Source organism: Ranitomeya imitator, chromosome 2 (genome assembly GCF_032444005.1).
Source record: "Ranitomeya imitator isolate aRanImi1 chromosome 2, aRanImi1.pri, whole genome shotgun sequence".
NCBI classification, from domain to species: domain Eukaryota; kingdom Metazoa; phylum Chordata; class Amphibia; order Anura; family Dendrobatidae; genus Ranitomeya; species Ranitomeya imitator.
Window position 1 is genome coordinate 157,517,930 of NC_091283.1, and position 22,735 is coordinate 157,540,664.

A 22,735-nucleotide genomic window follows, 5' to 3' on the forward strand; every position below is an offset into this window, starting at 1 on the left:
AGAGAAAGGGAGAGACAGAACAAGGAAGAGAGAAAGACAGAGAGAAAAGGAGAGAGACAGAGAAAGGATGAGAGAAAGACAAATAGAGGAATGGAGAGAGACAGAGAAAGGAAGAGAGAGAAAAAACAGAGAAAGGGAGAGGGACAGATAAAGGGAGAGAGAAAGATAGAGAAAGACAAAAAGGAAGGGAGAGAGACAGATAAAGAAAAAGAGAAAAAAAACAGCGAAAGGGAGAGAGAGAGAGAAACGGAGAGAGAAAGAAAGACAGAAAGACAAAGAAAAAAACAGAGAAAGGGAGCGAGAGAGACAGAGAAAGGAAGAGAACGACAGAGAGAAAGGGATAGAGATAGAGAAAGAAATGGAAAAAAAAAGACAGAGAGAGCACGTCATTATTCAAGTATAATCCAACAACAGCAACGTATCTACAATGTCCCAACCATTCAATCCTGTGTGGTGCTGTCTGCTGAGCTGTGTATCTAATCATATCCTTTGATACTGTCTGCTGAGCCGTGTATCTAATCCTATCCTGTGTGATACTGTCTGCTGAGCCGTGTATCTAATCCTGTCCTGTGTGATACTGTCTGCTGAGTCGTGTATCTAATCATATCCTGTGTGATACTGTCTGCTGAGCTGTGTATCTAATCCTATCCTGTGTGATACTGTCTGCTGAGCTGTGTATCTAATCCTATCCTGTGTGATACTGTCTGCTGAGCCGTGTATCTAATCCTATCCTGTGTGATACTGTCTGCTGAGCCGTGTATCTAATCCTGTCCTGTGTGATACTGTCTGCTGAGTCGTGTATCTAATCATATCCTGTGTGATACTGTCTGCTGAGCCATGTACAGTATCTAATCCTATCCTGTGTGATACTGTCTGCTGAGCCGTGCATCTAATCCAATTCTGTGATACTGTCTGCTGAGCTGTGTATCTAATCCTATCCTGTGTGATACTGTCTGCTGAGCCGTGTATCTAATCCTATCCTGTGTGATACTGTCTGCTGAGCCGTGTATCTAATCCTGTCCTGTGTGATACTGTCTGCTGAGCTGTGTATCTAATCCTATCCTGTGTGATACTGTCTGCTGAGCCGTGTATCTAATCCTATCCTGTGTGATACTGTCTGCTGAGCCGTGTATCTAATCCTGTCCTGTGTGATACTGTCTGCTGAGTCGTGTATCTAATCATATCCTGTGTGATGCTGTCTACTGAGCCATGTACAGTATCTAATCCTATCCTGTGTGATACTGTCTGCTGAGCCGTGCATCTAATCCAATTCTGTGATACTGTCTGCTGAGCTGTGTATCTAATCCCAACCTGTGTGATACCATCTGCGGAGCCGTGTACCTAAGCTTCTCCAGTGTGATACACTCTCCATTTACACAGTCCTGTGTAGTTGGGGGTACACAGGCAGGGATTTGGGGCACAGTCCTCTCCTCCTCTCTGGGTGCACTCATCACCCTGCAATGATCCCTGGTGTCTATCTCTTCAGACGCCCATACCGCACTGGGTGCCCGCCAGCACCCAATGTTTATTGTGTGCTGCCATCTGCAGTTTGCTCTGGTGAACTGCAGCCTCTGGCATCTGGAGGGGTCAACAATGCAATAGACAATTCAAGTGCGGCTGTAATTGCAGGGAAGGGGAACATATGGCACCAAAATGTCTGCAGCGCCACAGTTTACATTCTGATTTATGGACAGCCTGACTACTGGTTATGTTATCTTTGATTGGGGATTTTTTCTTTCTGATTTAGTCTTTGCTATTTAATTGACATGAATAAATAGTGATTTATGTGTATAATCTATGAGTTTAGCTACTGGAGGAGAATGCGGGTGATATTCCGCTATAAGGCTGCCGTCATACTAGCAGTATTTGGTCAGTATTTTACATCAGTATTAGTAGCCAAAACCAGGAGTGGAACAAATAGAGGAAAAGTATAATAGAAACATATGCACCACTTCTGCATTTATCACCTCATACTGATGTAAAATACTGACCAAATACTGCTAGTGTGATGGCAGCCTAAATGTATGGATTTTTTCCATCCACAGACCAACAGTGGCTGCAACAAGATACTTGGATAGGAGATTGGCCAATTACAGTTGAAGTCAAGAGCTGGAGATGGGGGGCCTAAAGACCCCTCCGCAGTTATAAAAGGACAAGATGGGATGTGTAAGCTGCTCCTCTGCTGACTGATATATTGGTAGGGTATACAGAGGCTGCACTACTACCTAAGTGGCATAACTACAGCGGGCGCAGAAGTGGACACTTTACCCCGTCCAGGACATTGTGTCTGAAGGGGCCCCTCTGCCATACAAGAGGACAGCAGTGGTTTGTGGGGTCTAGGAGCTGCCAGCGTCGGCCTCCATAAGTGGCATCACTATAGGGGGCTCAGAAGTGGACATGTTCCCCCGGCCAAGACATTGTGTCTGAAGGGGCCCCTCTGCCATATAAGAGGACAGCAGTGGTTTGTGGGGTCTAGGAGCTGCCAGCGTCGTCCTCCATAAGTAGCATAACTATAGGGGGTGCAGAAGTGGACACGTTCCCCCGGCCAGGACATTGTGTCTGAAGGGACCCCTCTGCCATATAAGAGGACAGCATTTTAAAAGATGTGGAGGTCTTGTCCAAGAGCCTCTCTGCCATTTTAGAGGACAGCAACATTAAAGGAATTGTCCCTATCCAAAGTAAAGATGATAAATGTATGGTTGCTGTGGGGGTCCGGCTGCTGAGATCCACACCTTTCCCAGTGGGCCAGAGTCTCTTCTGTAAATGGAGCGGTAGTGAGCATGTGATAATGAACCATGTTCAGCACCACTCCATTCACATGGGAGACTTTAGTTGTCCCATTCTCAGGATTGGTGGTGGTCTAGGTCAGGATTGGTGGTGGTCTAGGTCAGGATTGGTGGTGGTCTAGGTCAGGGTCGGTGGCGGTCTAGGTCAGGATCAGTGCTGGTCTAGGTCAGGATCGGTGGTGGTCTAGGTCAGGATCGGTGCTGGTCTAGGTCAGGATCGGTGGTGGTCTAGGTTAGGATCGGTGCGGGTCTAGGTCAGGATCAGTGCGGGTCTAGGTCAGGATCAGTGCTGGTCTAGGTAGCCGGATCCCCAGTGGTCATTGTTTGAATGTTATAACAGCTATACAGCAGCGTTCTCCAGCTCCACCCTCGTATCCTGGGATTTGTAGCTTTTGGTGGAGACCACTGGTACAGCGGGAGTGGAGGTTGCATCTGACAGGGGCCCCTCTGTCCATGCAGTGCTATGACTTCTAATACTTGGGTTGCAGAAGCACTTTTTTTTGCTTTCATATTGACCCTCATGCTATTCTACTGCGGTCCTTTATAGGGACTAGAATTACTCCAGACTAACCCTTTCCTTAGCTGCACAGTCAGCGTCTGAATACATAAAAGGTAGGTCTTCCCCATGCATTTGGGGTTATATAAAAGGTGGAAGATGAGAAGTAACAGGAGCTGTTCTCCACGCTTTCCTTTCCTCGATAAAATATATATATATATATACACATACACACACACACAGTTATATATAAAGGGATTTGCACTGCAGGGCTCTGAAATCTAGTAAAAATTAAACTCAACACATAGAAAGTGTCCTATTTCCACTTCAAAAGCTGAGAAGCAACCGAGCTCTTCCCAACTCATCTTCAAACGCCCGGCGCCCTAGAAAGTTTCCAAATAAAAAAAAAAAATAGGAAAATAAGTTTTTTTTTTTTAAAGTCTCTTGTTCCCCCAAGCGCTGTAGCCGTTACTGGAGCTGCTGTCTCTCCTTCTGCTAATTATACCCCTGTGTGTCTATTAATCAACTGGTAAATTATTTACACAGCCGAGTGCTGTTTGCAGCTCATACTCCCGCAGTATGGAGCACGAGAGGGTCCCCACTGAGCCCCCCATCACTGGCTACAGACGCTTTCTTCTTTCTCATCCTTCTGCTCCCCCCCCCACAACAACAACTATCAAACACATCTGGGGGGAAAAACTTCACAGTGCGAACCTGCAAGGTCAAAAGGGCTGCTAAAATCAGGGAAGTGGAACAGGGCATGCTGCGGGCGCAGGACCTTGGATGGGGCACTTAGCGGGTTAGGAAGGAAAACACGAGCGAACGCTGCAAAGAGGAAAATCCAGAAAAAAGAGAATTTTCTGCAGAGACTTCCTGATTACCGAGTGCACAGTCTGCAGTCCACGTTCCCTTACCCCTTTTTGGCAGCCAATGGGGTAAGTAGAGGTGCCCATCAGATATAAAGGTGTCCATAAACAGTAGATGCAAAGAAGGTGCCCGTTCTCACCAGATGTAAAGGAAGGTGCCCATACACATCAGATGTAAAGGAAGGTGTCCGTACACATCAGATGTAAAGGAAGATGCCCGTACACATCAGATGTAAAGAAGGTGCCCGTACACATCAGATGTAAAGGAAGGTGCCGTACACATCAGATGTAAAGGAAGTTGCCCATACACATCAGATGTAAAGGAAGGTGCCCATACACATCAGATGTACAGGAAGGTTCCGTACACATCAGATGTAAAGGAAGGTGCCCGTACACATCAGATGTAAAGAAGGCGCCCGTACACATCAGATGTAAAGGAAGGTGCCCGTACACATCAGATGTAAAGGAAGGTCCCCGTACACATCAGATGTAAAGGAATGTGCCCGTACACATCAGATGTAAAGGAAGGTGCCCGTACACATCAGATATAAAGGAAGGTGCCATCACACATCAGATGTAAAGGAAGGTTCCGTACACATCAGATGTAAAGGAAGGTGCCCGTACACATCAGATGTAAAGGAAGGTGCCCGTACACATCAGATGTAAAGGAAGGTGCCCGTACACATCAGATGTAAAGAAGGTGCCCGTACACATCAGATGTAAAAGAAGGCGCCGTACACATCAGATGTAAAGGAAGGTGCCAGTACACATCAGATGTAAAGGAAGGTGCCGTGCACATCAGATGTAAAGGAAGGTGCCCGTACACATCAGATGTAAAGGAAGGTGCCGTGCACATCAGATGTAAAGGAAGGTCCCCGTACACATCAGATGTAAAGGAAGGTGCCGTGCACATCAGATGTAAAGGAAGGTCCCCGTACACATCAGATGTAAAGGAAGGTGCCAGTACACATCAGATGTAAAGGAAGGTGCCGTGCACATCAGATGTAAAGGAAGGTGCCGTGCACATCAGATGTAAAGGAAGGTCCCCGTACACATCAGATGTAAAGGAAGGTGCCCGTACACATCAGATGTAAAGGAAGGTGCCCGTACACATCAGATGTAAAGGAAGGTGCCCGTACACATCAGATGTAAAGAAGGTGCCCGTACACATCAGATGTAAAAGAAGGCGCCGTACACATCAGATGTAAAGGAAGGTGCCAGTACACATCAGATGTAAAGGAAGGTGCCGTGCACATCAGATGTAAAGGAAGGTGCCCGTACACATCAGATGTAAAGGAAGGTGCCGTGCACATCAGATGTAAAGGAAGGTCCCCGTACACATCAGATGTAAAGGAAGGTGCCGTGCACATCAGATGTAAAGGAAGGTCCCCGTACACATCAGATGTAAAGGAAGGTGCCAGTACACATCAGATGTAAAGGAAGGTGCCGTGCACATCAGATGTAAAGGAAGGTGCCGTGCACATCAGATGTAAAGGAAGGTCCCCGTACACATCAGATGTAAAGGAAGGTGCCCGTACACATCAGATGTAAAGGAAGGTGCCCGTACACATCAGATGTAAAGGAAGGTGCCCGTACACATCAGATGTAAAGGTGCCTATATACTGTATATAAGAGAAAAGTTGTCCGAGCTCCGCTTACATTCCAGCAGGACTGGCTGACTGTAACATGTAAGGGGAAACGCTGACTCTCCTGGTAGAAGATATAGGGGAAGGAAGGATTGCACATGCTGAATTACAACATGCCCAATCTTGTGCTCTTAAAGGTGATACGCCACCACCAAAGGTGTCTGGCCGCAGCTTCCTACCCTTTCCCCAATTGTAAGACATACATGCTTAGCCAAACTGAGCGTACATGTGTGGAGAGGTAGGCAGGACGTGTATGACCAACTTTAATCATCCGAACCAGATGATGTGGGTGAGATCCGTTAACCATCTAAAGTGAATCTGATCCTCCACTGACTGAGGGCAATGAAGACTGGACATGTTGGATTTCCACATGTCCACTCATTTGTATCTGCAGGTGCCAGAGGTGCAAGCTTCACAATCCTTGTGGCGTGGGTAATAAAGTGACCCCACCAGTGTATTCGCCGCATACAAACCTTGCTGTTCATTCTCGATGTACGGTTCAATGAGCAGTCCGATTTTCGTCTGGTCAGCCATAGCTTCCTTCAGGACCTGACCACAGGAAACTGTTAATGCAGAGAAATGACAGGTAAGGATGCCTGTGTCTAGGACACAGAAATATTTCTGGGGGGTTGGTGGGTGTTGGTCAGACCCCAGTGCTCCTGAGAGTAAAACTGACTGTGGACATAATAAAGGGTAGCTGTATGTAATGTCTGAGTGTGTGCACCTCCAGGCATCGTGCCGGGGGGTGCGTAATAATCGTTTCCGTATTACAGCAGAATATCAGCGTGGACCAGGAGCGGTCTGTATATACAGTGCCTTGTAAAGTATTCGGTCCCCTTGAACCTTTTCCCACATATCATGCTTCAAATATAAAGATACCAAATGAAAATTTTTGGTGAAGAATCAACAACAAGTGGAACACAATTGTGAAGTTGAAGAATTTATTGGTTATTTTAAATTTTTGTGGAAATTCAAAAACTGAAAAGTGGGGCGTGCAATATTATTCGGTCCCTTTACTTTCAGTGCAGCAAACTCACTCCAGAAGTTCATTGTGGATCTCTGAATGATCTATTGTTCTCCTAAATGCCTAATGATGTTACATATAATCCACCTGTGTGTAATGAAGTCTCCGTATAAATGCACCTGCTCTGTGATAATCTCTGGGTTCTGTTTGAAGCACAGAGAGCATCATGAAGACCAAGGAACACAACAGTCAGATACGTGATACTGTTGTGGAGAAGTTTAAAGCCGCATTTGGATACAAAATGATTTCCAAAACATTAAACATCCCAAGGAGCACTGTGCAAGCGATCATATTGAAATGGAAGCAGTATTATACCACTGCAAATCTACAAAGACCCAGCCGTCCCTCTAAACTTTCATCTCAAACAAGAGAAGACTGATCAGAGATGCAGCCAAGAGGCCCATGATCACTCTGGATGAACTGCAGAGATCTACAGCTGAGGTGGGACACTCTGTCCATAGGACAACAATCAGTCGTACACTGCACAAATCTGGCCTTTATGGAAGAGTGGGAAGAAGAAAGCTGTATCCATAAAAAGTATTGTTTAAAGTTTGCAACAAGCCACCTGGGAGACACACCAAACATGTGGAAGAAGGTGCTCTGGTCAGATGAAACCAAAATCGAACTTTTTGGCAACAATGTCAAACGATATGTTTGGCGTAAAGGCAACACAGCTCATCACCCTGAACACACCATCCCCACTGTCAAACATGGTGGTGGCAGCATCTTGGTTTGGGCCTGCTTTTCTTCAGCAGGGACAGGGAAGATGGTCAAATTGATGGGAAGATGGATGGAGCCAAATACAGGACCATTCTTGTCCTGTTGGAGTCTGCAAAAGACCTGAGACTGGGATGGAGATTTGTCTTCCAACAAGACAATGATCCCAAATATAAAGCAAAATCTACAATGGAATGGTTCACAAATAAACGTATCCAGGTGTTAGAATGGCCAAGTCAAAGTCCAGACCTCAATCCAATCGAGAATCTGTGGAAAGAGCTGAAAACTGCTGTTCACAAACGATCTCCATCAAACCTCACTGAGCTCGTGCTGTTTGCCAAGGAAGAATGGGCAAGAATTTCAGTCTCTCGATGTACAAAACTAATAGAGACATTCCCCAAGCAACTTGCAGCTGTTATTGCAGCAAAAGGTGGCGCAACAAAGTATTAAGTTAAAGGGGCCGAATAATATTGCACGCCCCACTTTTCAGTTTTTGAATTTCCACAAAAATGTAAAATAACCAATAAATTTCGTTCAACTTCAATTGTGTTCCACTTGTTGATTCTTCACCAAAAATGTACATTTGGTATCTTTATGTTTGAAGCATGATATGTGGAAAAAGGTTGAAAAGTTTAAGGGGGCCGAATACTTTCGCAAGGCAGTGTATCTATAGGAAAGCGTCCAATCTCCGGGGCTCCCATATCCAGTAATGGCGCCGGCGTAGTAGGATATAGTGTGATTGCACAACCCTGGCCCCACTGCACAGATGATAGCGGATCATGTCTGTGCTCATATATAGAAGCAGAATCTGCTGTGCAGGAAAACGATTGCTGTCCTGCAATACCAGACACTGCCATTGCACAGGAGTGGCACCATTTCTGGAAATAAAAGCCAGAAACTCATAACGCAAGACTTACCATTCACGATGTCGTATTTCTGTGCCAACAACGCTGCTTGGAGGCTCCTTCCGCTGCCTGGGGGTCCGTACAGCAGTATACGTGGTGTGTAAGGGGCCAGAGACCGTGGCTTGCTCAATACAAATGTAAGAACTGTGGACGGAAACACAAGCTCGTTAGTAAATCCCCTGGTGGCTGACACCATGCTGGGGGTTGTAGTTTCTTAACAGCTGGGGTGCAGCAGGTCGCTGGACAATGGAAAGGCTCCAATGCCAGATACAACTATGGATGAAGGTGCTGCTGCTTCCCCCTATGATAAGGAATCAGGGCAGCAGAATTGTCACTAAAGGTAACTTGGATCAGACCCCCATCGTATCCCGCCACCGCCGCCTGTTTCTTCCTTGGATCGAGTGCAGGCAGTAAGTGCTGCTTACAAATGGGGCTAATTTTCGGTAAATAACTGTAAGTTAATTAGGAGTAATAATCCCCCAGATGATCTGCTCAGCTAATTAACTAGAATAAAGAAGGACTGTGAAGCTTGCGATGCCCCGGGAAACATCTACTGAGGATTTCCAAGAAGACGCACTCGCCTTTATTTTCCCTGCTTTCCCCATCCCTAATTTATTTGCCTCCATTATTAATTAATAGTAATTAATATTCAGGCGCCCACATCTTTATTTACTGATTTCTCCATGAATTCTTAATGAAAGATGATATCAACTTTTAGATGCAATTAAGCAATTTGGAAATTAATTAAGAAGGGGTAGGCATCCATATTCATTCTTGGGGCTAGGGGGGCTCTGTGTACGACACAAATTTATGATGAGGGGTCAAGAAAGAACGAAGGATACAATTAAGAGTGCAAGATGGTGGTGCGAGACGGCATCTAGGACCTCTGGCCTCACAGCTGTTCTTACCAAGTCCTCTGCGGCTAATGTCTAATAGGGCTGCTGCCAGCAGGGGGCGCAGCATGACATGACCGCAGCGGTTGTGCAATCTTCCAGTATGGCTGCTGCAGCAGGTCCGTATTTTCCAGTTAGTGTCCTTTTAGCCTCAGTCTGACCTGTACATAGCCATGTAACATTTATTTAAAGGGGTTGTCGCCTTTCAGTAAATCCTATTCCCTGGGACCAGTTTGTTATAGTAAAAAAAAACAAAAAAAAAAAACAACCAACACATTTTACTCACCCTCCCCGGGTCCAGTGCTATCTCTTTCCCGCTGCTCCCAGTGCCTGATATTGGCTACGGTGCTGACACGTTGACATCAGCGCTGCAGACAGTTCTAGACACCAGGAGCAGAAGTGGAGAATCAGCGCTGGACCAGGGGAGGGTGACATAAGCAGGTTTGTTTTTTATAACAAGGATTTTCTAAAAAGGGGGCATCTTCTTAATAGTGCATAGGAAAGCACAGCAGACTGCACTTTCCTACACAGAGGATTCCCACATAAAATGTATCAGGCTTTATTGCAGTGGGTGCCTGTGGTGGTTGGCCGTCGTTGCCACTGTCGGCCATACACCCCCAAGTGTACAAGCATGGCAGCAAACGCCGTGCACAGCCCTTACCCTGTGAGAAGACGTCCATGCACGGCTGATCGGCATTGATCTTCTTGTATATTTTGGGGAACGCTCGCAGAATTCCCGGCATGTTGCGCTGATATTCCAGCAGCCTCTTTCCAGTCTCATGTTCCGAGATTCCCGCCGGCTCCACCAAATTGCTTTGCACTTCGGGGTCTTCGGGCCAATCAAATGTGGTGTGGTAGATCTCTGCAAAAAGATAAAAACGGACATAGATGGGTGAGATTGCATGTCCTTCACTGACGGGCATCGGTCTGTAACATAATCAGCGTCTCTGCCTATTCTTATAGACTCCCTCGATGGGCACCCTAAGGTTTCCAAAGGGGGAAGAGTCAATCCAAAGACATCAAGCAATGGAGGGTGAAGAGGGCTCTTCTCACACAGTGCCCTCTATAGTCAGAATGCCACCCAGCACAGGACATGATGAGACTTGTAGTCCGATCTGTTGCAGATCGGACTGCAACTGGCAGATGTATGTCAACATGTAAAATATCTAGAAACCATGGTGCCTACCTCCAGTGCTGGGGTCAATCCTCTTCCCCATGTTCCTCTCGATCAGGACAATATCCGGAGCGTCCAGGACCACTGCAGAGAAGGACAGATGAGACGCATGGTTTAGAAGCCCATAGACATAAATAATCTGACAGGGGCCCACCTCAGATAGTCCCATATTGATAGAAGGGTGCTCAAACATGAGCTGATCTCATGAGGCAGAAAAGGTGAACCCCGCAGCAAGAGATTTTTTTTAGTGCAGCGCCTCCTGGGGCTGAGTGAGAGGAATATTTTGTTGTCTGATCCAACACCCTAAAATGAGAATCTCTCACTTTGGTGTTGTTACATTGATGATGTGTTATTCTTATGGCAGGGATCGACCGAAGAACTGCAGACATTTATGTACACTCCAGATGTCAATGAGATCAACTTCGCCTGTAAATCAGGAAGATCAGATACGGATTTGGCTATTCTTCTTAATGTAGATGAATTAGGATGCATTCAAACAGATGTATATAGAAAACCAAACACTGAATGCTTTATGACATCCAAAAAAACCCTGTAAATGGCGTACCCGTGGGTCAGATCCTGCGAATCAGGAGAATCTGCTCTAGGGTCATGGACTTTGAAAAGCAATCCAACAACTTAAGAGAATGATTCTCGAATAGAGGACATAATAAAGTTATTCAAAGAAGTTATCGGAGAGCCAAGTGTTCCAGATCTGATCTATTACATCAACCATACAGTAAAAGGGATTCCAAAACAGTGAGATTTAGATCATCGTACAACTCAAGAAATCAAGAGGTGAGGAAAGCTCTAAAGAAACCTTGGGACATCTTACAAATGGATCATACACTTACAAAATACTTTCCAAAAAATCCATCAATTACTTATTGACGGTCAAGAAATTTCAAGGACATTTTGGTTGAAAAACAATTATGATAAACAGAAAAAGAACTGGATCTTTGGATCAAAATCTTATATTGAAACCGGAAAGATATATGTCTTTGTACCATGTATTCTATGCCTGATGAAGGGACCTGAGTAGTCTCGAAAGCTTGCAGTTTGTTACCATATTTTCAGTTAGCCGTTCAAAAGTATCAACCACTGAGGACTCTCAATTCTACATATTTTTTATATTGTATTGAACATTTTTAGGTTGTATGTCATTACATAATTACTGGTAAGATCAATAGGAAGTCTAGTAATGAGTGGACATGTCGGGTCCTCCAGTGGGGGAGCCCCTTTTTGTTCCTGTTCCAATGCCGGACTCACCAATGTGATCTGGAGACGTTCCATTCATTTGTAGAAGTAATCCCTGTTCTCTAGTCCGGGGAAATCCTTCCATGACCCAACCCTGAAAGCAGAAGCACAAGAGTCAGAGACCAAAGGCAAAACTAACAACAAGACTTATGTCTAGGAACAAACCCCATACTGAACAATAAAGAAGTCAGATGTAGAAACATGAAGATACGCCGCTCCTGGACTAAGTCTGAAATCACTATTCTGCTGGTGCAGTCACTGTGTACATGCATTACATTACTGATCCTGAGTTACATCCTGTATTATACCCCAGAGCTGCACTCACTATTCTGCTGGTGCAGTCACTGTGTACGTACATTACATTACTGATCCTGTACTGATCCTGAGTTACATCCTGTATTATACTCCAGAGCTGCACTCACTATTCTGCTGGTGCAGTCACTGTGTACATGCATTACATTACTGATCCTGAGTTACATCCTGTATTATACCCCAGAGCTGCACTCACTATTCTGCTGGTGCAGTCACTGTGTACATACATTACATTACTGATCCTGTACTGATCCTGAGTTACATCCTGTATTATACCCCAGAGCTGCACTCACTATTCTGCTGGTGCAGTCACTGTGTACATACATTACATTACTGATCCTGTACTGATCCTGAGTTACATCCTGTATTATACTCCAGAGCTGCACTCACTATTCTGCTGGTGCAGTCACTGTGTACATGCATTACATTACTGATCCTGAGTTACATCCTGTATTATACCCCAGAGCTGCACTCACTATTCTGCTGGTGCAGTCACTGTGTACATACATTACATTACTGATCCTGTACTGATCCTGAGTTACATCCTGCATTATACCCCAGAGCTGCACTCACTATTCTGCTGGTGCAGTCACTTTGTACATACATTACATTACTGATCCTGTACTGATCCTGAGTTACATCCTGTATTATACTCCAGAGCTGCACTCACTATTCTGCTGGTGCAGTCACTGTGTACATACATTACATTACTGATCCTGTACTGATCCTGAGTTACATCCTGTATTATACTTCAGAGCTGCACTCACTATTCTGCTGGTGCAGTCACTGTGTACATGCATTACATTACTGATCCTGAGTTACATCCTGTATTATACCCCAGAGCTGCACTCACTATTCTGCTGGTGCAGTCACTGTGTACATACATTACATTACTGATCCTGTACTGATCCTGAGTTACATCCTGCATTATACCCCAGAGCTGCACTCACTATTCTGCTGGTGCAGTCACTGTGTACACACATTACATTACTGATCCTGTACTGATCCTGAGTTACATCCTGTATTATACTCCAGAGCTGCACTCACTATTCTGCTGGTGCAGTCACTGTGTACATGCATTACATTACTGATCCTGAGTTACATCCTGTATTATACCCCAGAGCTGCACTCACTATTCTGCTGGTGCAGTCACTGTGTACATACATTACATTACTGATCCTGTACTGATCCTGAGTTACATCCTGCATTATACCCCAGAGCTGCACTCACTATTCTGCTGGTGCAGTCACTGTGTACATACATTACATTACTGATCATGTACTGATCCTGAGTTACATCCTGTATTATACTCCAGAGCTGCGCTCACTATTCTGCTGGTGCAGTCACTGTGAACATACATTACATTACTGATCCTGAGTTACATCCTGTATTATACTCCAGAGCTGTGCTCACTATTCTGCTGGTGCAGTCACTGTGTACATACATTACATTACTGATCCTGAGTTACGTCCTGTATTATACTCCAGAGCTGTGCTCACTATTTTGCTGGTGCAGTCACTGTGTACATACATTACATTACTGATCCTGTACTGATCCTGAGTTACATCCTGTATTATACTCCAGAGCTGCTCTCACTATTCTGCTGGTGCAGTCACTGTGAACATACATTACATTACTGATCCTGAGTTACATCCTGTATTATACTACAGAGCTGCACTCACTATTCTGCCGGTGCAGTCACTGTGTACATACATTGCATTATTTATCCTGTACTGATCCTGAGTTACATCCTGTATTATACTCCAGAGCTGCATTCACTATTCTGCTGGTGCAGTCACTGTGTACATACATTACATTACTGATCCTGAGTTATATCCTGTATTATACTCCAGAGCTGCACTCAGTATTCTGCTGGTGCAGTCACTGTGTACATACATTACATTACTGATCCTGAGTTACATCCTGTATTACCCCAGAGCTGCACTCACTATTCTGCTGGTGCAGTCACTGTGTACATACATTACATTACTTATCCTGAGTTACATCCTGTATTATACTCCAGAGCTGCACTCACTATTCTTCTGGTGCAGTCACTGTGTACATACATTACATTACTGATCCTGTACTGATCCGGAGTTACATCATGTATTATACACCAGAGCTGCACTCACTATTCTGCAGTCACTGTGTACATACATTACATTACTGATCCTGAGTTACATCCTGTATTATACACCAGAGCTGCACTCACTATTCTGCAGTCACTGTGTACATACAGTTGAAACCAGGAGTTTACATACACTATATAAAAAGACACATCTGCATATTTTTCTCAATATCCGACATGAAATCAGAATAGACTTTCCCCATTTTAGGTCAATTTGGATTTCCACAATTACCAATATTTGCCAAATGCCAAAATAACGAGAGAGATAATGTTTTAAGACATTTTTATTAATTACTGCAAAGTCAAAAGTTGACATACACTAAGATTACTATGCCTTTAAACAATTCTGAACTGCCCATATGATGATGTCATGTATTGATAGGTTAATTTGGAAACACAGAGACACACCTGTGGATGTTTTTTAATACACACCTGAAACATACTGCTTCTTTGTGTAGCATCATGGGAAAGTCTCAAGAAATCAGCCAAGATATTAGGAAGAGAATTGTGGACTCGCACAAGTCTGGCTCATCCTTGGGTACAATTCCAAGATACCTGAGGGTGCCTCGCTCATCTGTACAAACAATTATATGCAAGTACAAACAAGATGGGAATGTCCAGCCATAATACAGCTCAGGAAGGAGAAGGGTTCTGTGTCACAGAGATGAACGTGCTTTAGTCTGACATGTGCATATCAACCCAAGGACAAAAGCAAAATACCTTGTGAAGATGATGGCAGAAGCTGGTGAGATTGTGTCAATATCCATTCTGCCAGGAAGAAGCCATTACTCCAAAAGAAACATAAAAAAGACACATTAAAGTTTGGAAATGCACACAGGAACAAAGATCTTCATTTTGGAGACATGTCCTGTGTGGTCTGATGAAACTAAAAATTTTGGGCATAATGACCATCGTTTTGTTTGGAGGAAAAAGAGAGAAGCTTGGAATCCTAAGAACACCATCCCAACTGTGAAACATGGGGGTGGCAGCAGCATGTTGTGGGGTTGTTTTGCTGCAGGAGTGACTGTTGCACTTCACAAAGTAGATGGCATCATGAGAAAAGAAGATGATGTGGCAATACTGAAGCAACATCTCAAGACATCAGCCAGGAAGATTAAGCTTGGGCGGAAATGAGTCTTCCAAATGGACAATGACCCGAAGCATACTGACAAAATGGTAACAAAGTGGCTTAACGATACCAATGTCAATGTTTTGGAGTGGCCATCACAAAACCCTTACCTCAATCCTATTGACATTTTATGGGCAAAGCTGAAAAGGCCACTGCGAGCAAAGGCGACCTACAAACCTGGATCAGTTACACCAGTTTTGTCAGGCGGAAAGGGCCCAAATTCCGACCAACTATTGTGAGAAGCTTGTGGAAGGAGATCCCAAACGTCTGACCCAAGTCATTCAGCTTAAGGGCAATGGTACCAAATCCTAATGAAATGTATATCAACTTCTGACTTTGCAGTAAGTAATAAAAATGCCTTACAACCTTCTCTCTCTCTCATTATTCTGGCATTTGGCAAATATTAATAATTATGGTAATCCTACATGACCTAAAACGGGGAAAGTTTATTCTGATTTCATGTCAGATATTGAGAAAAACAAGCAGATGTGTCTTTTCATATAATGTATGTAAACTTCTGGTTTTGACTGTACATTACATCAACTATGTTGATTGTCCGCCAGCTTGCTGTTTCCAGACTGTCAGGATCGGAGAACATCAGACATGCTGAAAGTTGTGATTTCCTTTCCTCCACCAGTAGAAATCTATGGGTTGGGGGGAATAAAATGAATGCAAGCGATGAATACTTACAGAGGAAGACGGAGCTAAACTTTTCCAGTTAGAAGCACAAATAACCCCCCCACAACCACCGCAGGTCTCCGCTATACTCCGAGCCACGAGGTGTTTGTACTACAACAATTATGGAGAAACCTCTCTGCAATTTGCTTTCAGGAATCACAACCTGAGGCTTCATGCATATTAAACGGCACCGTGATGGCGGTGATTATTTTGTGTATATTTTAGATATTTCCCGGGGTCTGGGGGTGCGCACGGTCGTAAATAAAGAGAAAAAAAAATCAATCAATCCTTTAATTAGAATATATTATGTGGCGTCTTGACACATCACAGCGCAGCGTCTCCTCCACCGCCGCGCCGCCGCGCTTTGTTCACTACAGGTTAATTGATATTCTGATGTGCTTCGTTCCTCTTGCTGGCGCTGGCTCCAGACCCCCAGTGGTTTGGTTCTGTTTCATCCCACATCAAAAAACCGTATGCTGGGGGCGCCCTCAACTCCAAGCTGGAGGTCTCAACAGCTGCAGCGAGCCGGCGATCACAGGAGGGACGCGCTGCGAGCAGATGTCACACATAAGATGAAATCCAGCCTTATAAATATATATGTATGGACAGTCGCAGGTTACCGGCGGCTGGGGAACTGCGCCGGAACACTGAAACGCCACAACCTGACTCACAAACAGACTGCCTTATGTGCCGGCGGGAATGAGCGTGGCATAATCTTATGCTGGCAACCGCGCCGCGCTGTCTTCTAAGTCGTCTGTCGGACGCAATAACCTCAGGAGGCCGGAATCTGTTTCAAAAAGTTTGTAAAGTTCATTCCAGATTTTTCACCATTTTCAAGATCTCTGCAAACTGTCAGTGAATGGCGTTATAATAACTTCTCATCAAGAGGTTAAAAACATATCGTCATCCCATCTGGAATAAAGTGCACGAGATGCGGCCTCAAAACATAGGTAAGTATGTTATATATATATATATATATATATATATATATAATTACGGCACGGCTTCAAAATGGAGTAAAAACAGCAGAACGATTTTGCCGTCTTCCCTGCCAGATCGTGCGACAGACGGACGCTGATTTGTCATAAAAGCATACGTCGGGTTTCATAGATTACCCCAGACTGTCACTTCCCTGGACGCCCCCATGAATGATGCTTACAGCTCCTACATGTGGAAGTTATGGGACAGTTTATTAAACTCGGAAGGTCCCTTTAAGACTAAAGTGGTTACATCACGGGGTTAACGATGAACAGGTAGAGAGTCCAGGACAGGAAATATCTATAGAAGCGGAGTTCCCTTTTCAGTAATAAAACTTTTTGGCAAAACTTTTTAAACTGCTCCTCAGACCTCTCCAGGGGTCACTTAATGGTTAACACTCGCCGTAAGTCATGTCCGCTGGTAATGAAGATCCATCAAGCGGTGACAAGGCAATGGCAATAACTCCCATCATCCACCTATAGCCAGGTTTATTCTTAGCGGAGCCGTACAGCCCAGTGCTCCGGACGGGCATGCGGGGTCTGTACGAGCCCCTGTAGACAGACTAGTCATCGGATCTGCCAATGGCTGCGATATGTTTCTTGTTTTCGCCTGGTGCCATGATACCTGACGGCGGTGCTTGTGCGCACCTCGGCACATTTCGTAGAGATTTAAGGCTCGGCGGGCGGTCTCCGCAGACCTCTTGATCAATACAATGCATTCTCCTCCGAGGCTGCGCTTGACATCTTTAAACCTGGGAGTGTCAGGAAAACGGAAGAGTAATTCTGCCCTCACTGTCAGCACCAGCAAAACACGCTGTGGCCCCCATCATCCCCATACACCTTCCCTCCAACCATCCGACAGACGCATATAAGCACAAAGTGTATGGAAATAGGAGCAACGCTTCCCTGCCCCAATCACTGCGGCATAAAGGAAACAGGAAGAAACGGTCGGGAAAAAAGTGACTATGGCGACTGAAAATAAAACGGGGGGAGATATGAGAGGCAGCGAGACCGCCACTCATCATGCACTGAAGCTACCGCAGAGCTGGAGGGGCAGAGCGTGTCACCTGAGACTAAAGGGGAACGCCATTCTTGTGACACTTCTGCGGATAAAACTTAGCGACTTTGTTAGTGTCTCATCATTTTCAAAATCTCTACTTGCGGTCAGTGAATGGGTATTATTTAGTTCCTGAAGAACTGTCTGGATGATATCTAGTTTATACAGGGCAGCACGGTGGCTCAGTGGTTAGCACGGCAGCGCTGGGGTCCTAGGTTCTAATCCCACCTTGGACAACATCTGCAAGGAGTTTGTATGTTCTCCCCGTGTTTGCGTGGGTTTCCTCCGGGTTCTCCATATTCCTCCCACACTCCAAAGACATACTGATAGGGAATTTAGATTGTGAGCCCCAACGGGGACAGTGATGATAATGTGTGCAAAACTGTAAAGCGCTGCGGAATATGTTAGCGCTATATAAAATTAAAGATTATTTATTTTACATTAGAAGTACTTATCATGTATCTCTTCATACAGGGAGCTCCCCCTAGTGGTGGCTGCAGGCAGAATCTTATCATGTATCTCTGTATACAGGGAGCTCCCCCTAGTGATGGCTGCAGACAGGATCTTATCAGGTATCTCTGTATACAGGGAGCTCCCTCTAGTGGTGGCTGCAGGCAGAATCTTATCATGTATCTCTGTATACAGGGAGCTCCCCCTAGTGGTGGCTGCAGACAGGATCTTAGCATGTATCTCTGTATACAGGGAGCTCCCCCTAGTGGTGGCTGCAGACAGGATCTTAGCATGTATCTCTGTATACAGGGAGCTCCCCCTAGTGGTGGCTGCAGATAGAATCTTATCAGGTATCTCTGTATACAGGGAGCTCCCCCTAGTGGTGGCTGCAGGCAGAATCTTATAATGTATCTCTGTATACAGGGAGCTCCCCCTAGTGGTGGCTGTAGACAGGATCTTATCATGTATCTCTGTATACAGGGAGCTCCCTCTAGTGGTGGCTACAGACAGGATCTTATCACATATCTCTGTATACAGGGAGCTCCCTCTAGTGGTAGCTGCAGACAGGATCTTATCACGTATCTCTGTATACAGGGAGCTCCCCCTAGTGGTGGCTGCAGATAGAATCTTATCAGGTATCTCTGTATACAGGGAGCTCCCTCTAGTGGTGGCTACAGACAGGATCTTATCACGTATCTCTGTATACAGGGAGCTCCCCCTAGTGGTGGCTGCAGACAGGATCTTATCATGTATCTCTGTATACAGTGAGCTCCCCCTAGTGGTGGCTGCAGGCAGAATCTTATGTATCTTTGTATACAGGGAGCTCCCTCTAGTGGTGGCTGTAGACAGAATCTTATCACGTATCTTTGTATACAGGGAGCTCCCTCTAGTGGTGGCTGCAGACAGAATCTTATCACGTATCTTTGTATACAGGGTGCTCCCCCTAGTGGTGGCTGCAGACAGAATCTTATCTTGTATCAGCTAGAATCTGTTTAGTTTGTGATTATAGGCCATTTTCTTGTGGAGTTCTGGCTGCTGGTCTTTTTCCTCTGGTGCTGGGTTTGTCTTGGGTCAGGTGTTTACTTCACTCTTTATTAACCAGCACCTGCCTCCCAGTCCTTGCTAGACAACAGTGTTTATCTGCTTGAGCTCTAGCTTGGTGCTTTACTTTGTCTTCTGTGTGTGTTTATTTGTGCAGTGCTGGTACCTCTGGTTCTGCTAGCCTTAGTTTCTGTTTTCTATTGGTTTCTGCAGCCTTCTCTGTGTTTTCTATTAGGACATGACCCGTTTTTGTACCCAGTCCTAAGTTCTTTTAGGGAACCCCTTCCCCTTATCTATAGGTCTTCGCTTGAGATTAACCTAGGATCGTCGGTGGGTCTATTCTCAAGGAATGGGTCGCCCACACCATCGTAGGGTTTCAGACAAGTCATAGTGCAGAGTCAGTTTTCCCCCTTCTACCTTAGTCCTGTGTTGCAGATCCGTAACAGTATCTCTGTATACAGGGAGCTCCCCCTAGTGGTGGCTGCAGGCAGAATCTTATCATGTATCTCTGTATACAGGGAGCTCCCCCTAGTGGTGGCTGCAGGCAGAATCTTATCATGTATCTCTGTATACAGGGAGCTCCCCCTAGTGGTGGCTGCAGGCAGAATCTTATCATGTATCTCTGTATACAGGGAGCTCCCCCTAGTGGTGGATGCAGGCAGAATCTTATCATGTATCTCTGTATACAGGGAGCTCCCCCTAGTGGTGGCTGCAGGCAGAATCTTATCATGTATCTCTGTATACAGGGAGCTCCCCCTAGTGGTGGCTGCAGGCAGAATCTTATCATGTATCTCTGTATACAGGGAGCTCCCCCTAGTGGTGGCTGCAGGCAGAATCTTATCTTATGTATTTCTGTATACAGGGAGCTCTCCCTGTGGTGGCTGCAGACAGGATCTTATCAGGTATCTCTGTATACAGGGAGCTCCCCCTACTGGTGGCTGCAGGCAGAATCTTATCATGTATCTCTGTATACAGGGAGCTCCCCCTAGTGGTGGCTGCAGACAGAATCTTATCATGTATCTCTGTATACAGGGAGCTCTCCCTGTGGTGGCTGCAGACAGAATCTTATCATGTATCTCTGTATACAGGGAGCTTCACCTAGTGGTGGCTGCAGACATAATCTTATCATGTATCTCTGTATACAGGGAGCTCCCCCTAGTGGTGGCTGCAGACATAATCTTATCATGTATCTCTGTATACAGGGAGCTCCCCCTAGTGGTGGCTGCAGACAGGATCTTATCATGTATCTCTGTGTACAGGGAGCTCCCCCTAGTGGTGGCTGCAGACATAATCTTATCATATATCTCTGTATACAGGGAGCTCCCCCTAGTGGTGGCTGCAGACAGAATCTTATCATGTATCTCTGTATACAGGGAGCTCCCCCTAGTGGTGGCTGCAGACAATATCCTATTATGTATCTCTTGTAGGGTTTCAGCTCTCTGGTAGCTGCTCGGATACGCACATGCACAGGGATTTTATATCAAAACAGCATAAAATTTAATGACCATCATGAACTTTATAGTTCCAAAACTAAAACAACCCCTTCCCTCGATACAAATGCATAACATACCATATACAGGTCCTTCTCAAAAAATTAGCATATAGTGTTAAATTTCATTATTTACCATAATGTAATGATTACAATTAAACTTTCATATATTATAGATTCATTATCCACCAACTGAAATTTGTCAGGTCTTTTATTGTTTTAATACTGATGATTTTGGCATACAACTCCTGATAACCCAAAAAACCTGTCTCAATAAATTAGCATATTTCACCCATCCAATCAAATAAAAGTGTTTTTTAATAACAAACAAAAAAACCAACAAATAATAATGTTCAGTTATGCACTCAATACTTGGTCGGGAATCCTTTGGCAGAAATGACTGCTTCAATGCGGCGTGGCATGGAGGCAATCAGCCTGTGACACTGCTGAGATGTTATGAAGGCCCAGGATGCTTCAATAGCGGCCTTAAGCTCATCCAGAGTGTTGGGTCTTGCGTCTCTCAACTTTCTCTTCACAATATCCCACAGATTCTCTATGGGGTTCAGGTCAGGAGAGTTGGCAGGCCAATTGAGCACAGTAATACCATGGTCAGTAAACCATTTACCAGTGGTTTTGGCACTGTGAGCAGGTGCCAGGTCGTGCTGAAAAATGAAATCTTCATCTCCATAAAGCATTTCAGCCGATGGAAGCATGAAGTGCTCCAAAATCTCCTGATAGCTAGCTGCACTGACCCTGCCCTTGATGAAACAGTGGACCAACACCAGCAGCTGACATGGCACCCCACACCATCACTGACTGTGGGTACTTGACACTGGACTTCAGGCATTTTGGTATTTCCTTCTCCCCAGTCTTCCTCCAGACTCTGGCACCTTGATTTCCGAATGACATGCAAAATTTGCTTTCATCAGAAAAAAGTACTTGGGACCACTTGGCAACAGTCCAGTGCTGCTTCTCTGTAGCCCAGGTCAGGTGCCTCTGCCGCTGTTTATGGTTCAAAAGTGGCTTTACCTGGGGAATGCGGCACCTGTAGCCCATTTCCTGCACACGCCTGTGCACGGTGGCTCTGGATGTTTCCACACCAGACTCAGTCCACTGCTTCCTCAGGTTCCCCAAGGTCTGGAATCGGTCCTTCTCCACAATCTTCCTCAGGGTCCGGTCTCCTCTTCTCGTTGTACAGCGTTTTCTGCCACATTGTTTCCTTCCAACAGACTTACCATTGAGGTGCCTTGATACAGCACTCTGGGAACAGCCTATTTGTTGAGAAATTTCTTTCTGGGTCTTACCCTCTTGCTTGAGGGTGTCAATGATGGCCTTCTTGACATCTGTCAGGTCGCTAGTCTTACCCATGATGGGGGTTTTGAGTAATGAACCAGGCAGGGAGTTTATAAAAGCCTCAGGTATCTTTTGCATGTGTTTAGGGTTAATTAGTTGATTCAGAAGATTAGGGTAATAGGTCGTTTAGAGAACCTTTTCTTGATATGCTAATTTATTGAGACAGGTTTTTTGGGTTATCAGGAGTTGTATGCCAAAATCATCAGTATTAAAACAATAAAAGACCTGACAAATTTCAGTTGGTGGATAATGAATCTATAATATATGAAAGTTTAATTGTAATCATTACATTATGGTAAATAATGAAATTTAACACTATATGCTAATTTTTTGAGAAGGACCTGTATACTTGAGTATAAG

At 45.0% G+C, this 22,735-nt stretch overlaps 2 protein-coding genes across 2 annotated transcripts in view; one reads left to right on the plus strand and one right to left on the minus strand.

Moving 5' to 3' along the window:
- The window catches only part of GTF3C4 (general transcription factor IIIC subunit 4), a 121,858-nt gene that overhangs the window by 91,965 nt on the left and 7,158 nt on the right, over positions 1 to 22,735 (plus strand). The gene's annotated exons all lie outside the window — the stretch shown is intronic.
- AK8 (adenylate kinase 8) overlaps positions 1 to 22,735 on the minus strand; it is a 93,220-nt gene that overhangs the window by 33,685 nt on the left and 36,800 nt on the right. The window contains exons 6-10 of the mRNA XM_069747587.1: positions 11,774 to 11,855; positions 10,520 to 10,591; positions 9,995 to 10,195; positions 8,453 to 8,584; positions 6,268 to 6,357 (exon numbers count right to left, since the gene is read on the minus strand). Coding sequence (XP_069603688.1) covers positions 6,268 to 6,357; positions 8,453 to 8,584; positions 9,995 to 10,195; positions 10,520 to 10,591; positions 11,774 to 11,855 — 577 coding nt within the window. The remainder of the gene's footprint in view (positions 1 to 6,267; positions 6,358 to 8,452; positions 8,585 to 9,994; positions 10,196 to 10,519; positions 10,592 to 11,773; positions 11,856 to 22,735) is intronic.